The 17,894-nt window shown below is 42.5% G+C and overlaps 2 protein-coding genes across 2 annotated transcripts; one reads left to right on the top strand and one right to left on the bottom strand.

Moving 5' to 3' along the window:
• The first annotated feature begins 4,884 nt into the window (after positions 1 to 4,884).
• On the top strand, positions 4,885 to 5,388 carry LOC135484785 (fibrinogen silencer-binding protein-like). Its single transcript, XM_064766466.1, has one exon. It carries the CDS (start codon positions 4,885 to 4,887, stop codon positions 5,386 to 5,388), a length of 504 nt encoding a protein of 167 aa, XP_064622536.1.
• A 450-nt stretch (positions 5,389 to 5,838) lies between these two features.
• LOC135485736 (putative nuclease HARBI1) lies at positions 5,839 to 7,549 on the bottom strand. Its single transcript, XM_064768132.1, has 2 exons — positions 6,148 to 7,549; positions 5,839 to 5,960 (listed from the first exon to the last, which is right to left on the bottom strand). Exon 1 carries the CDS (start codon positions 7,403 to 7,405, stop codon positions 6,374 to 6,376), a length of 1,032 nt encoding a protein of 343 aa, XP_064624202.1. The 5' UTR covers positions 7,406 to 7,549; the 3' UTR covers positions 5,839 to 5,960; positions 6,148 to 6,373.
• Between the last annotated feature and the right edge of the window lie 10,345 nt (positions 7,550 to 17,894).

Here is a 17,894-nt window from a genome sequence, read left to right as displayed (position 1 = left end):
ACCTTCAAACAAAAGTAATCTTTCCGGGTAATCAAGAAATACGATCCAGATATTTAGGGGGAAAGTTCACTTAGATGCTTCATACGTAACGTAACGTACCATAATTTCTTTTTGAATCATTGTTATCAATGATTTATCACGAGTTGAAGTTGGGCAGCTTTGCGCCACGCATGGATATAGATCGACCTTAACTGAAAGACTAAGAAGTAAATGCCATTGGGTTGCAGAGAACAATTGCAGTTCAGTGGTACAAGAATTGTCTGAATCGGTAGACTGGTGCCTGATCTGCAGTTGCCGACAGAAAGGCTATATTTCTGGTTTTTGAGTCAATAGTTTTTTTAAAAAACACCAGTACACCAGAATAGGAAGATGTGATAACAAGCACTTGGCTCAAAGTGTTTCATAACGTGACTTAAAATGCAGTTATAGCTAGTGTCCACTATGGTTACATGTGGACACTTTCATGACTGTCCGCTATGTTTATGGTGGAACCAGAGCGGACAGTCACATAGGTCCACAGAGGTAGCCATAACGGACAGCCTGCCGTATATTTTTGCAATTTAAGTCACTTTATACACCAATTTCAGCCAAGCGCTTGCAATTACATCTTCCTATTCTGGTGCAGAGGCTACACTACAATGCTACCCGTGCAATAATCTCCTCAAATTAGTTAATTATGGTAGAAATAAGCGTAAATTGTGCCATTAATTTGGCATCGAGCTCCAAAAACACTGATTTATCTACTTATTCAGGACACCTTCATCAATAGAAACCTACCAACATGTGTATTTAAGATATCATCTAGAAATACCAAGCAGCAAATCCACGTCGAGTGCCATTGGAAGGAAATATTTGCGGTTGAATATGCCTGTGCTTTAATTTTTTTTGCAGTCGTCTGCTAGCTGCTTTGGTAACCATATATAGTGGACAGTGATTTGCTGACACTGTCCGAAACCCAAAACTGTTGAAGTGGACCGGGGAGATTGTTCACAATTTTTTTAAAAATCATCCTATTTCAAATGTACTTTCTCCAATATAATAAACTCGCTTGACTAAACACCATCTGCAAATTTTCCACTCTTAACTCTTTTTTCTCCAGCTGACATCATTGATGACGCGATTATGTTAATTTGCCTATGCTGTGGATGCAACTAACTTGTTCGGCTGTGTCCACAGCTGACATGCAAATTTGGTACACATGACTCCCAACGACATGTAACCTCGGACACTAAATTTCGATCCAATCTGATTCTCGATTTGGCCACCAGGAGGCCAAAACTTAAATGAAATGGCCAAGGGCCATTGTGCTCACCGTATAGATATTTGGTAGTTAGGAATTCATCCTGGTTAAGGAACATGCAACATGTATAGTATATAGGTCAAACCAAAGTCGGTACGACATGTGATGTATCGCTGCTTGGAGTAACTACCGTACAAATATCATAATAAGCGAGATATTGCACGTTTTCCCTTTTTTAGTTTTGGCCTCCTGGTGGCCAAGTCGAGGATTAGATCAGATCGAAATTCGTTGTCCGAGGTTACAAGACATTTGGAGTCATGTGTACCAAATTTCAAGTTCATAGCTTTTGCGGTTAAGAAACGTGCCCTAGTTACACTCAAACAACCAATTTACGCCATTTGACCTCTGTGACCTTGAAAATTTGAACAAATCAAAAACCCGTATGATATGTGATGTACCTTGCTAGGAGAACTTACTATCAAAATTCTATCGAAAACTAGTCACTCATAAGAGAGATATCAAACATTTTAGGTTTTCACTTCTAACCACCAGGTGGTCAATTCAAAGAATCAGATTAGACTGAAATTCATTGCCAGAGGTAACATGACATAGGGAGTCATGTGTACCAAATTTCAAGTTCATAGCTTTAGCGGTTAAGAAACGTGCCATTGTTACACCCAAACGGCCAATTTACACCATTTGACCTCTGTGACCTTGAAAATTTGGTCAAATCAAAAATCCATAGGATATGGGATGAATCCTTGCTAGGAGTACCAAACATAAAAAAATCATCGAAAGCAAGTTACCAATTAGCAAGATATTGCACTATTACCTTTTTTAGTTTTGGCCCCCTGGTGGCCAAGTCAAATATCAGATCAGACCGAAATTTGGTGTCTGCGGTCATATAACAAAGGGAGTAATGTGCATTAAATTTCAAGTTCATAGCTTTAGCGTTTAAGAAATATGCCATAGTAACACTCAAACGGCCAATTTACACCATTTGACCTCTGTGACCGTGAAAACTAGGTCAAATCAAAAAGACGTATGATATGTGATGTACACTTGCTAGGAGTACCTACCATCAACATTTTATCGAAAACAGGACACTTATAAGAGAGATATCACACTTTTTATGTTTCCACATCTGGCCCCCTGGTGGCCAAGTTAAGAATCAAATCGAACTGAAATTCATTGTCGGAGTTTACCTGAACTGAGGAGTCCTGTATACAAAGTTTCAAGTTCATAGCTTGAGCGGTTAAGAAACGTGTCACTGTTTTTGAAATAGGATACGACGACGACGGACGACAGACACTGCGGTATTGTATAGACTCACTTAGACGATGAGCCAAAGAGTAAATGTGCAATATCTAGCTTATCAGTTACTTGTTTTCGATGATATTTTTATAGTAGGTACTCCACACAAAGACACATCACATGATTTAACGACTTAAGTTTTACCTATATATTATACATGTAGCATGTTTCTTAACTGCTTCTTCAACTTCTTTCCTATCCTCTAGGGTTTCATTTATTTATTTCATTTTACATGTATATATAATCTTAAGGGGACCCCTATTATGGGTCTTTGACCCCTCTGGGCGTTCCCATCGAGTGCCAGGATGAATTCCTAACCACCAAAAATCATTACGGTGAGCACAATGGGCCTTGACAGTTTCATTCAATTGTGTAACTAACAGGTTGAACGCCCTGCCCGCGCGCGCGAGTCATGGACGGGCAATTTTGACCCAGACAACGCTTGCACTTGCGTTAGGAGTTGCAGATGAGCTAACTGTCGATTTTAAATCTTTATGTATCCGCTAGTGTTATGTTTTATAAGTCCAATGTTGGGGTTAATCACGTTGAAAGTGTTTAAAGGAGCAATTCTAGTCGCGGCACTGTATGTTAGTCAGGGGCAGCGATAGTGCTGTGACTCACTCGCTTCTTTCCTATCATCTAGGGTTTCATTGATCTAATTCATTTTATATGTATAATCTTAAGGGGACCCCTATTATGGGTCTATGACCCCTCTGGGCGTCCCCATTTAGTGCCATCATTGTGTTACTTTGTCTGTTTTTATTCTAATGTTCATTATTCGCTTGTTTATCTTATGTCTTATTATGGTGTCAAATAAATCGTATAAACTAAAATTAAATCAGATCAACCTATCTTTGGACAAGGTTTTCTCTCCTTTATACGTTACAGAGTGATGTATTCTGAAGTTCATATCTCAGTCAACCCTCAATAGATTTGTCATGAAACATACGTCATTTTAATGATTCTTGTGTATGGACCGGAATCATCTTCTAGTAACAGCTCTTTTAAAATATTTTGCACGTATGTAACCTTTTGTCAGAGCTTGTCACATGTATGCTACGCGTGCTTAACGGTCCACTTCCACGTTATGTATATTTAGCTTAACAAATACAGGTTGTTTACAGAGTCTGACAGTCATAAACCTGCAAATATGGCACACATATTTTTCACTAGCCTCATTGCCCATGATGCTTTCTTGATAATGCGAAACGTAACCCATAAATTTACCCAAATTGTGAACTCTGGTTCTCCTCCATGGGTAAGCTTGGGTTTACGGAAGACACGTGTAAACGGTACTCATCATGCTGTGATGATTGATTAGCTTTTTCTATATAAAAGGGAAAAAATGATGAAGTTTCAGTTCAGTAGCCAAAATAATGTGATCTTATGGGTCAAATTTACCCATCGCGGCCGAAAAGTCGATTCACGGGTAAAAAATGGTCGAAAAATTATTCCCAAAACAGACCCCCGAAGCCCTGTATTTATCACGGTCAACCCACAACTAAAATTTGAGGGTTTAAAAACATGTCTACTGGACCTCTCGGTACTTTCATCAGAACATCTGGGAATAAAACTTTGAGCGGGAATTCAGAACGGGAGGCACCTGGATTAAAAGTACATTCACAAATGCAAAAAGGCTTCTCAGTAAAAACATTTTGACATCTGTTTCTAAAGTATTTAAAACCTGCCTGACAATTGAAATAAAATCGAATTGCAAATTATGTACATAAGCTTATATATTTATTATCGTACTAACACGTACGAAGAACGGTGCTGTTTATAATGTTTTCAGTTTAATTGGAGGTTTTCTACCCCAAATTCTCCTTACCCTGAACGTGTGACCCCTAACCACACCTTTCTCCAATCTGGTAATTGTGATGAAATATCCTAGAACAGGTCACTCCCCCCTTCAGATGACTAGACTTTTTATTGTGATTAGAGGAATAACTACCAATTAACAATTAACAATTGCCTCACACGACCGCTGAGCTTTAGGTATATTATATATCACTGTCCAGGCCTACATGTTGAAAAAACATACAGGGCCGTATTCAATATGCTGTTTTAGCGACTGTTTAGTTAAACGGTGATTACCTCTTAAGCGCCGTTTAAATAGATGTTGTACGCGGGCGTATAAACGGAGGCCTAAACGGCCTTTCAAAAGTCGCGATCATCGGACATTTAGCTGTACGCGGTCAAATCCCCGATCATCGCGTAACTTTCATTGTCGACACCAGACCAAGTTTAATGAACTGACGTAATTCGAGACGGGTAGGGATATTTAAATGGGCTCGATCAGGCCTTGCACACTTTGTATGGTAGTTGCAACTATGGGACCGAAAAGAGCGGAAAATTTTACGCACGAGCAAAGGATGGGCCTCATCCAGCTCATTAGACTGCAGGTGAAGGTGATAGAAGACAAACGATCGGATACCTCCTCCAACAGAAAGAAACAGAAGGCGTGGGACGAAATCGAGAAACAAATGGCGGCGAATTTTCCCGAGAGGGCGAGGGCCTCTGCAAAGGACCTCAAGGAATTATGGAGAAGGATGAAAGGGAAGACCAAAACGGTCGCACGGGATAAGAAAATAGATATGGCCAAGACTGGCGGTGGAGCACCGGAAGTTGACGACCTCGACGAAGAAACAGTCGCAATTTTGTCCATTATAGCAAAAGATTTGGAGCAGATTAAGAACACTTACGACGATGATTGCACTGGAGCGGTCACCGACACTCGCGATGAGGATGTTACTGCAGGCACCAGTTCAAGCGGAAATACAAATAAGAGGCAAGTATGCCTTCTGATGATTATTATGAAAAATACACATTTCTGAGTTGCAGGAAGTGCGTGTATTTTACTGTCATTACAAGATACAGAGTGGCATCAGTATAAAACAAAAATATCTGGGATGGTTCTCGTGATGTAATGAACTGCAAAGCAAGTTACGAAAATTTACAAGCACTTGATTAACCAATGTTCTTTTACAGTGCATATCATTTGCCCACTGAATACGATGATGACACCGAACCAGATGTCGAGTTAGAAGAAGTGAGAAGCAACGAGGATCAATTGTCAGTTTGGTAAGAGAATCGTTGAAAATGGTGGATGAAAATTGTTGCCCTAATTTTCCTTTCAACAGTCATTAAAATGAAAAATTTCATTTCATCTTTTGAACACGATAGTCCTGTACTTTCTGATTTGTTAAAATGCCACTCCTTTTTCAGCGGGAATAACAAGTCCTCAACTCGTGGAAGGCTGTCGCCGTCCTCGACAGTCTGCCGTGAGCAGACAACCCACACCAGTTCACGTCAGCAGACACTCGTTGCCACACATCAGCAGAGAGCCGTCGCTCCGAGACAGCCGACAAGTTCAGCATTACAGAAGACGACCGAAGCCTTGTCTTATCTGAAAGAGGAACACGACATGAAGATGGAATTATTGGAACTTCAGAAACAGGCAGCTATATGTAAACGAAAGGCCTATGAAGCAAAAACTGAATATTCCAAAGAAAAACTTAAACAGAAGCGAATCGACCTTTGAATTCTGAAGGGACAAATCCACTTATTAATTCATCCATTTATGTTGCTCTTACTGATTAAAATGCTGCATGATGAATCGTTGTCGGAATAAGTTTCCTCTGAAATTTACTTCAGCCGGGTTGATGGGTCGTTCTGGTTCACCGATTTCACGTCGAGGAAGGTCAGCTTCTGGCTCCGGTACAGGATCATTCATTCGTGTGGCGAGATTATGTAAGCAGGTGGTCGCAACTATTATTGCCATGTTGTGATCCAACTGAAAAATGAAATTTAATATCAGAGTCAGTTTATCTGTGTTAACGTGTTTTTTTGGCAAAGCGTACAACACAAGGGGGAGTAAACCGTTTCCATCACCAGTGAACCGTTTATGATACTCACTGAACACCTCAGATGCATTCCCTTAGAGACGCAGGGAAATCTCTTTTTCCAAATCCCGAATGCTCGTTCAACCACTCCCCGGGTACGTCGTTGGGCATTGTTGTAACGGTTCTCCTCTGGTGTTGTTGGGTTGCGAACCGGGGTAAGCATGAACGTGCTGCAAGTGTAGGCCGGATCCCCTAGCAAAATGCCTCTGTATTCCCCTGCTTGAAATTTACGGAATAGTTGTGATTCTTGAAATATCCGCGAGTCATGTGCCGAACCGTACCATCTGGCAACAATGTTAGTGAAAAGAAGTTGATGGTCCACAACACCCTGGCAGTTGATACTATACCAACCTTTACGATTGATAAAATGGGCCGCACGCTCCCCACCAGGATTAACTATAGCAACATGGGAACCGTCTATAGCACCAACGACCCCAGGGAATTGGGCAATCTCATAGAAGCCTTCGGCAATAGTTCTCCTTTCTTCCGGTGTGGTTGGAAAGTGAATGAATTGCTGACGTCTGGCACAAATAGCAGAGGAAACGCGATGAACCACCCTGCAGACAGTTGCCTGGGATACGCCACACATATCACCAATGTCCATTTGGAATGATGCCCTGGCATAAAAGCGCATGGCAACCAGCACCTGCTGCTCCGGGTTCAGAGCATGATTACTCTCCTTTAGTGGCATCAAATCCGGGGCTAAGAAATCTACTAGCCAACGAAATGTGTCCTTGGAAACCCGGAATCTGCGGATAAATTTACTGTCGCTATACTTTCGGAGCGCATCCACTCGGACCTCAAATACTCTTTCGACACGAGGACGGCCCAACAGTACCTCCTCCTCCTCCTCCTCTTGTGCAAACTCAAGAATTTGTAAAACCGCCTCCATGATGTCTAAACCTGTGCTGCATGTACTTGCGTTCCACCTAAACGCGGACATAAACATGCCCAGCCCGGCGATTAAATTTTCTTTTGTTGCTTAGACGTCGGCTAACCGCATGTTGGATAATAGCTTATTCTGAATTGGCGTATAACTTTAGACAGGCGATGATCGGGCGATCAAGAAATTTGTACGCGCGTAACCCTTAAACAGTCGCTAAAACACCATATTGAATACGGCCCACAATGTTCATGTAAGTGTATAAGTCCGAAGTTCATCATGTGGTGAATACTTAAGGCTTGTAGGACTGGGTGCTCTATTTACAATTGAACAGAATCAGTTGTATACTGTATTTGATGTATACATAAACTTACTAAAGTGGTGGTGAACTTTTATTTTCAAAATATCATTGATGTATCTGATACGTTTAAATCAGGGTTTATATTCTCAGGATTGTTTTGATCAGTCACAGACACAAATAATGTGCCATTCTTGCGATTGTATTCATCAATGGAACATTATTTCTCTTTGACCGATTCTATATTTAGAAATGTTGCAATTATAAATTATCTTATGGGGAAGGGGGGGGGGGGAATCTCACTGGGATTTCAGAATTTTCCGTTTTTGCAATGTTTTGTCATGTTTGTCAATATCAAACAAATGAATGTATAGATTATTTAATGCCGAATTGTGGTAACCTTGGCCATAAAATGACATAATGTTTATGACTGGTGTGTAAGGGATGTAAGACCCTGTTGCGCTAGTAGCAAGAGCGAAGGTATTTTACCACTGAAATTGCATACTATGCATACCGTTACACATCGTACAATCAGTGAACAACATGTCGGCGATCCTGTTCATTCTCATTTTACGACACTAGGCGGGTATTGAAGAATTTCACGAGAGGATGTATTATAGATTGAGATAACTCCCGTAACTCTAGTCTTCTCATCTCTAGTCAGAACCTTTCTGAAGAGCAACTGAAAACTATCAACAGACTAGTTATTGAACCCTGCTAATGCCTGGGAAAGAATGATTTGGTTTATGCCTGTTTCGCCTATTCCTGTTTCGCCTACAAAATTCATGTTTCGCCTATTCCTGTTTCGCCTATTCCTGTTTGGCCTATTTCCTGTTTCGCCTATTCCGGTTTCGCCTACTTCCTGTTTCGCCTACTTTCCAGTACCCCTACAGTAAATCGACTCTCCCAGGGGGAACCTTAGGCATGCATGTCCATTTTATGGGGAAAATGTGAGGGGACAATTGGATGATGTTAACGATGTGATGACAATTTGTCTAATCAAATGCCATCAATTTTGTTAACAAACCATGCCATGACCGTTTTGAAAGAGTCACCTTGAAAGCGGGGACAGTCCGGGACTTATTTGACCATATGACCATACTGACACACAGTAAAAACTAATAGATTAAGTAGAGTAAAGCAGTCGCTTATTTTATAAAAACAGGAATTCATGAGTTTTTGATAAAAATACATAATACATGTACTGTACATTCTCATAATCATTTGATTAAAATCAGCTGTAAAACCCATGTCATAGTAAAGAACAATGTAGCTATAGGTATTCTTTCTATTACGAAGTCAGGTACTGACTAAGACAAAAGAAAGAGTCCACAATATAAAATGCAGGCCTAAGAAATCTTTCTCAAATCTAATGAGAGGGTAAAACTTTCTTACTCTTTTAGTTCTTGCCTTTTAAAATATGCTTAAACATAAGCCGATGTAAGCTATGTATAATTTCCCAAAGTTATTCCGAATAATACTGAAATAATGTCGCTAAATCCATTATTTCAGACAGGAATTAGGCGAAACAGGAAGTAGGCGAATCAGGAATAGGCGAATAAAGAATTAGGCAAAACAGGAATATGCGGAACAGGAATAGGCGGAACAGGAGTAGGCGAAACAGGAATACACCGTTTCGGTTGTAAGATTGTCTAGATATATGTAAGTGAGGCGTGTATTAGTGCCGTTAATCAGCATTGGTCATCAGGCGTGATATAAGTTTAGTTTAAAAGGGGAACATTGCTGTATTTGAGAATTAGTTCAATCAGTACTCGGAATGAGGCACGCGTAAGGACTGTGCGACTTTGTCATTTTTCTACCGTTCATTGAACTTTTGAGAGTACTCCTGTCAAATTATGTAACCCAGTGTCTTAAATTTATTAAGCTTAGTTTCAGAACCACCTGGCCTTTTGTTTCGACGACAAGTCATCAACTCTGGGAAGGACGCTGTTGCTTGCACCAATGCGAATGAGTGGAGTGTATTCCAAATCGAACCGTCAGGTCATGTTCATCTCGAACTTTTCATCAATCTGCCCTGCAGCCGACAGTTATACTCTCATCGATCAAGACGACGATACAACATTTTAACAGGCATTGTCTAATATAGTCTTGCGGCTGTCGTGGAATCAACGACGTTCGAAATGACATTACTCCGTCGTAAATACTCGGACATATGAGTACGTGATCAACAGTGCGTTTTGACGTAATAGCCAGTGTATTTTCTGCAACCTGACTCCTTGAACTTCGTTATTTAGCCTATGCTCTTGGATGTGCTGACATGCAGAGGGACGCCGTTATAACAGAACTGCGTTCAACGAGATATACTGCACCCATACTCGCAACTCCCGTTTGGTTGGTAATTGCTTCATCTCATTCGGTATTGTGCATGCAATGCCGTCTTCCAGGACGCGAGGACGCGCCTAGATGCGGGGACGCGTCTTCTTCTTCTTCGAAGGGAGGTCATGTTACAGTATCCAGAAACACTCTATAATTATATATTTGGACTTGATAGTGCTAGGCCTTTAAACATACATTTGGGAATCAGACAGGTGGTTTGATATTTAATTGCGATAGCCAATCTGATATCTATCAAGGTTGGCCAATAGTGATTCAGGTAATAACAACATGCGTTTATCACGAGTGTATCATTCAAGTATTTAACTTAATGCGTTTGCACTTTCTGATTGGTCATTTAATAAGCGTGCAGCAGAAAAGCCGAAGGCTTTTCTGCGAAGCGCTACTATGGTTAACGTGCATACGACGAATCCAATGTAAACAATGTTTCTCAAGTCCATGGATTCGTTTCAAATGGCTTAAATTTGACTTAAAATGGCAGCCAGAAGAGATAAACGCGCGAATTAAGCAACTCGACTATTCTGAGCTCCGAGAGAGAACCACGTGAATATTCACACTGTTTTTTAATCACACTTCAATTTCAGGGGGTTTACCCCCCCCCCCCCGACATATGTGTTTTGGTTTTTGATACTTTAGTAATAATATCCAAAAGATGCTTAAAATGGATATAATCCCGAAATAATGAAGCAAAAGACGGGTAGGCGTTTCGAGAAAAAAAAATATTTTGAGATTTCAATACGACCACAAGCAATTGTCTCAAGGAAGCCACCAGTACGACCTCTTGGTAGTCTTGCCAATATCATGCCAGTGAAAAGGAAGGGTAATGATGGTTGAGGGTTGCAGTAAGGGTACCATCAAAGGAGTACCTCTTCCTCGCTCTGGGTTAAACGTGTCAAAGGACTGCACCATCATGAAGGTTTGGAGGTTCCACTCAAGCGCCCCGGGGTAAGCAGCTCAGAAGGACTTATTGTCTGATTGAGAGGCCAATAGGGGGGTTGAGGGGCCTTTCCCCAATGCACTAGCTAAAACATGTCAGAAGGACGGAGGTGGGGGGGGGGGGGGTTGGGGGCTCTCCATGTCGACAGTTGCGTGAGTTCAATAGAGCTTGCACTTTACATTAGAATCTGCCAGAGTGCCAGACTATCTAGTCCGGACACCTTTCGGGGGGGGGGACATTTTCCATTTCTTTGCCGGCTATTAATGATGATGAAGTTGAGTTACTGCTAAAGCGATACACGGAGAAAACTGTCTATCAAAACAAAAAATTGGCGGAAGGAACTATAGCAGGTTCCAAACCAGGGGGTTTGGGGGGTTTCCCCCAACCTAAAGGCGCTGCGCGCTTACTAGGGCACTGCACTGATAATATTATGGTCTGATGACACGTTTAACTCCCGATATGTAACATATCGACCATGAACTAGAGATCGCGGCTTTTTCCCTTCGACCGACCTGGGCGATGGACGCATGCCATGGGACGCGGCTGATTTCTAAAAGTAACTGAATTCCCCCGAATTCCCCAGCAGCGTTTCTGAGCTATGAGCTCTTAAAAACCGGTCATGTGTGTGCCCGTCCCTGGGACTCCATGGCAAAGGTAGGACATCTCCCGTCTCCTCTTCTATCTTCTCCTAGGCCTAATTTGGAACTCTTCTCTCTATCCCTCTTATCCTATAGTTGTAAATTGCCTGATGAAAAGTATGAAATCTATATCAAGTTGTTTAGTTGGTTCTTTCGGACCTCTCTGTTGACGACCGGCAGTCACTATTCTTATAAACTGCCAGGTCAAGATTTACAGCCTCTGGAGGGACTAACCTAACGTTAAACTGGGTATCGGCTGATGGTTTTATCCCACCATATTAGAACCAACATCCTGTATCCAGTGAGCGGCGTACACGAGTTAAGAGGAAAAAAAACGTAAGTTAATGTTAACCATTCTCCCTCTTTGTCCAATTAGCCGTTTCAACAATTTGCCAACCATGGCATTAAAGGGACAATATAGGCAGTGGCTAGGCAGTCAAGATAAAGTTACACAAAGTCGCCAATAGGGTTCTCTCACCTCTCACAGCACATCGAAATGATTCACGCTTGTACGAGGAATACTTTTAGTGCTGAATCTGACATGACCCAGGGCAATTACTGTGTTAATTAATCACCTGAAGATGGCCGAGCTAGCCCCTCTGCTCCTGCCTACAGTCCCACTTTAAAGTTAAAAAGTAGATAGATGAAGGAGATCGCTCGTGGGCGGCCAGGGCTACCAAGCGGAATCAGCGGAAACTGGGTGGAAACAGCCTAAAACCAGTATGAAAATAGCGATAACAAAAATATGACAAATATCAATAGCCGGTTATGATAAATATTAATAATATTTCATATATGGAAGTATACCGCGATATTTTATAACGCATTTAGGCCAAATAATGGTCTGCTTTTTTCTCAGACCATTTCCACATCAACCGTGGTGGAGTTAAGACAAAACGTGGCGACTATTACTTGCTCTAAACGCACCTAAGACCGACATGGCAAACTTTGTGTCCTCCAGAAGGACTGGCTCTATTTCGTCCATTGTGGTTGACGGTCAGGACATTCATGAATCGGATTGTGTGAAGGACTTGGGCGTTTGGCTGGATAAAAATATGACCATGAAGAAACAGGTCTCCTCCATCTGCAGGGCAGCTAGTGCAAGCCTTTACAACATCGGTCGTGTAAGAAAGTACCTCGATCAAGCTAGCGCAGAGCGTTTGGTTTGTGCATTGGTCAGCTCCCGGTTAGATTGCAATAATGGCATTCTGCATGGTCTCCATGAAAGTACCATTGCTCCACTCCAGCGTATTCAGAACTGGGCTGCCAGGATTGTCCTCCGTCTTAGGAAATCTGCGCACATAACCCCTGCCCTTCGGCAATTGCACTGGCTCCCTGTTAGGTCAAGGATCGAGTACAAGATCTCGCTGACTGCTTATAAGATCTATAGCGGTCTTGCACCACAATATTTCGATGGGTTTTTGAGTGCTGCACCTGGCCGACGAGAGACGCGGTATTCTGGGCTTGATCGGGTCTCCGTCAAAAGAACCCGAACTCGGCTAGGCGACCGGAGTCTCTCGTCTTGTGCACCTGTTCTTTGGAACGCCCTCCCTGGCCACGTCAAGGCATGCCAAAATATCACCAGTTTCAAACTTCAGCTAAAGACGTGGCTTTTTAAGAAGCACTTCTCTGAATGATGTTTTCGGTTTTGAACGGGGTGGTACCTTGATCAGGCTCATGGAAAGGCGCCGCCTATAAATGCTTTTCATTCATTCATTCATTTATCATATACTTAAAGTGATACTATGATGTGATTTACAACTTTGCGGAAATACGTCCGTTTTTAATTGTTGATCACAAATGTAAGCTCAAAATTTCCATTTTTGATTAGATTTATTATAAAATCGCTGTTTTAATCGCGTCAGACTGGCCAACTGCCGAAGACGTTTTGAAAAACCCGCACTAGGTCACGTGACCTCATGACGTCACAACATGAACACGTCAGACGTCGAATATTTTCCTATTCGCTCCAGGAAGAAGCTATATCCGCAGTAGTTCGCGTACGCTCAGGAAAATCTAATGAATATTAAATGAGGTCTAATATGTAAAGAGCAATCTCTAGTGAACTCACACAACTGTTTGACATGGGGGAGCCCCCAAACCCCCGTCCTTCTGACATAGCCAGTACATTGGGGGATGAGTCCCCCAAACCCCCTCCCCGTTCTCTGAAAGTGACAGGTTTTAGTCAGTACATTGGGGGGAAGGCCCCCCCCCCCCCAACCCCCCCCCCATTGGACTCTAAAAATAGAATTCCTTGGAGACGCTGAACAATAAGGCCCCATAAAGAAATAGTCCCCGCCCCGGTAGCTGTCTCATATCTGCTGAAAGAAGCAGCTCTTTGTGGTGAAATAATAATTGAATGCATGTCATGACACCCAGGAGCTTTTTCTCATTTCTGAAACAGTTGCATGGTTGGAATGAATTGCCAAATCAGTCCGTCAAATCTCTATGCAATGAAAATTGGAATGTCACAACTGTCTCCACCGACGTTGTCCTGTATGTCCTAGCAGACGATTTTTAAATAAATGATGTGATTGATATACCATTGGAATGAATTATTTCTTCAATGATATGAAAGTTGAAAACCCTCTGACATGTCTGAGTACAAAAATGCAGAGGCAAGACACATCATGCATGTCATGACACCCAGGAGCTTTTTCTCATTTCTGAAACAGTTGCATGGTTGGAATGAATTTCCAAATCAGTCCGTCAAATCTCTATCCAAATGGAACTTTAAGACCACTCTATAATTGTGCAGTAGTGTTAAAACTGACTTTTTTGAAGTAAAGTACGTAAATCGAGAAGAAGAGGACGTTTGCTTTGGTCTGCAATAAAATGTCACATCTGTCTCCGCCGACGTTGTCCTGTACATATGTCCTAGCAGACGATTTTTAAAATCATGATGTCCCACACCCGCACTTCAGTGGCGCCGGTGTGAATAAATCTACTTGCGTGAATGGTCAATGGCTCATGACGTCATGAAATAATTGCGTCACGAGGAAGGAAACAATGGGAATCATGGTAACTGTGGTTGCGGTGCGTCGTGAAAGCACTAGGATCGGCAAGCGCGGCCCGTATGGAATGCAACAAACTGTACCGGAACCGGAACTGTCATGGGTCTGCACAAATTTTTTCAGATTCGATGGACATGATGGATATATGAATTTTGTTTACACTTTATACATACACGTAACCATTACACTCACTACGTTGTGTGAGTTAAAAATAGTTTTAGGAATACCATTATTATTATGACGTCAGCGATGGAATTTCCTGGTTGGACTTAGGAAAAGTAAAGATGAAATGACTAGGACTGTGGACTTGGGGGAGGGGCCGTCCCTTCCCTTACTTCGTTACTTCGAGATTTTTTCCAAATGTGCTGGAAGACCCCCAACGGCAGACGAATTTGGAGTTGGTTCTCGAAGTTGTGTTTTGGCGGAGCATCAGGAGGAGAAGATGAACCACCGGCTGGAGACCTCTTAACTCGAACTTCATGGTGACGGCCCGGTTCTTTGATAGTGTCAGGCCAGCGGAAAACCCCAACACCTTCAGTTTTGCTGGTGTTGCCGCAAAACATCGCAGCACAATGCCACCCGACAACCTTTTTCTTCTTCTTCACCATAATCTTCAGTTCTTATCGTGTATATATTGTGTAAGGACAGGATGGAATGTCAATGGTCAATGGCAGTTGTAAATAAACAAATGAGATTTTTTTTTCGCGGGAATGTAAACCACCGCGATCGCGAAAATGTTCATGTTGTGACGTCATTAACGAAAACGTCGTCGGCGTAGCGCGATTTCAACGGCATCGAAGAGAGTCGTCCGGGCGGGATTAAAACCATCAATTTCTAGAAAATGTGCATTTCGATTCGAAAACCTTACCGATTTATGACAAGGTGATGTAGTCATTTGTCAAAAACAGCTAAAACATTATATGGTGAAATTTGACACGAGTTACCCTTTAATATAATCGCTTAATAGTCCGGGAGCTGAGCGACATTTGTTTAACATGCAAGCTACAAATGATTTTTTAAATGTGTTGTAGGATAGAGTACGCCTACTTGACCATAGAAACCCAGTTTTTCGAGTGGTGGGTGTAGGGGATAGAGGGTAATCGCATTTTTATCACCCCAATCATTCTCTCGGTCACCCCTCCAATCGAGCTACCCCAACTGGTGTGTATTTGAAACGTATCTCGCGGCTAGCGAAATGATTTTGTGGTTGGAAACTAACTGGCATTTGTCAGGAGGCGCTTGATTTCTGTCTCGGACCCCTTAAGCGTCTTAGCGTTGTCGCAGTATATTAATCTAGGAACCTAGCACGCAGATGTAAATCGTCGGAATGCACGCAGGAAAGATTCGACCGTCATGTCAGGTACGACTTTTAGCTCAACGGCACGCGTTGTGCAACACGTATTGCGCAATGTAAACCTTCTGAATCCGAATCGCGCTGTTTTTGACGTAGATATGAGATGTGAAATCAACCCCTGTGGAAGTGAAGGGTGTGAAATCTGGCAACTCTTCATGCAATTGCGTGATGAGGTACGGTCGACCTGCAACTATTTTTCATACGACGCATCGGCCGAGCACCTTCTTTGCTGTATACCTCATACTGGTGATCCAAAATTTGGTGTGTGATTCACACACCTTAGTGCCAATGCCATAATGTACTACACACTGATGTGTATCCCTGATAATTAGTGTTGTCAGGTAGTTCCTGCGTGGTAAGATGATAGGACATTTCCTATTGAACTCGACATTTGCTTGGTGAATCCTCCCCCCCCCCCCCCCCCCCACACAGCGAACGAAACCATCTTCATCTAGTATGAGCCCCAATTGATTAACAATGGGTGGCCGTTTGTAGCGGCACGCGGTTTGATTTTTCTGCGCCTAAGTCGTCAAAGACATCTTCGTATTCTTGCTCAGCAGCTTATGGTAAGTACCAAACTTGCTAGCCTCAGTCATATCTGCAGGGTAGCGGGCAGCATGGTTACATAGGAATGGTCAGAGAGTGACCTTGTTTACCATACACCACACAACCTATGGCTTTATTATGACATGCATCACAAAACACGATCTAGTCTAATTGTTTACCTGGTTCAAATGCTAACCATCTGAAGTACTTTATCTCATGGGTTCTGGCCAGTGATTCCCTAATATAATTAACGGCCATTCGCGTACTTGCGCAGACTTCAGGGGTTCCTCCCATTTCCTGCGCCAGAAGCTCGTATACAGTTAGACATCAGAAGAAGTCGTCCTGAGAAGTCAATAGCCGTGAAAACCACACTAGGATGGGCACTGATGGGCGTACTGCAGATGAATACGACCACATTACAGGAAGAGCTTATCTTATCTTATCGGAAGACCTTGCCTATGGAGTTGCGTGCAATGACAGGGCCAGCCTATCAAGAGAGGATAGGAAAGCAATGAAGATCTTAGAGGAGACAACTCGAGTCGTCAACGGTCACTACGAGGTGGGAATGTTGTGGAGGAGCTACTCTGATCCGACTCATCTACCAGACAGTCTATACATCGCGACCAGACGCTTTCGATCATCTGCTTGAGAAACGCCTTCAATCAAAAGCTGAGGTTATAGGGATCTGTATGAATCAACTATAAATGGTTACGTCGAGAAAGACTATGCCAGAAAAGCTTACACCAGAGGAAGCCAGTAGCACATCACCAAACACCTGGTACATCTCTCACCGCGGAGTGACCAACCCGAAAAAGCCTGGAAAACTTAAAGTGGTATTTTATGCAGCAGCTACCTGCAAGGGAACATCACTTAACAGCCAACTGATGCACGGCCCAGATCTTATCAATAGCACATTTGGCGTACAACAAAGATTTAGACTGTACAAGGTAGCCATATCAGCTGACATCGAGGCATTTTTTCATCAAGTGATGGTCCTGCTCCGACTCCTTGACGTTTCTCTGGTAAGAAGACATCGACCAGCCCGGGCCACCAGACACGTACAAAATGGTTGTTCACATCTTTCGAGCCACAAATTTGCCGACTTGCTCAAATTATGCGCTGAAAAGGGTAGCAATCGACAACAAAGACTCCTTCAGGGGTCGTACTAATTAACGCCCGGTAGGGCCTGATAACGACCGGTAGGGCCCGGAGAAAAAAAGGTAGCGCCCAGAGGTTGAATCGGGATTTTTATGCACTTTCAACTGTATATATATGTTGTTTAGATGTATTTCTAACAGCTTTGTAACTTTGATGACCAGCTTTTAGCCAAAGTAGGTAAAATTGAAGCTTGTTTATGGAATGCGCTAGCGACCGGAGAATTGATGAATGAGCTGCAGGAACTACAGATTGCCT

Source organism: Lineus longissimus, chromosome 3 (genome assembly GCF_910592395.1).
Source record: "Lineus longissimus chromosome 3, tnLinLong1.2, whole genome shotgun sequence".
Lineage (NCBI taxonomy): Eukaryota > Metazoa > Nemertea > Pilidiophora > Heteronemertea > Lineidae > Lineus > Lineus longissimus.
This window is presented reverse-complemented; position numbering and strand designations above follow the sequence as displayed.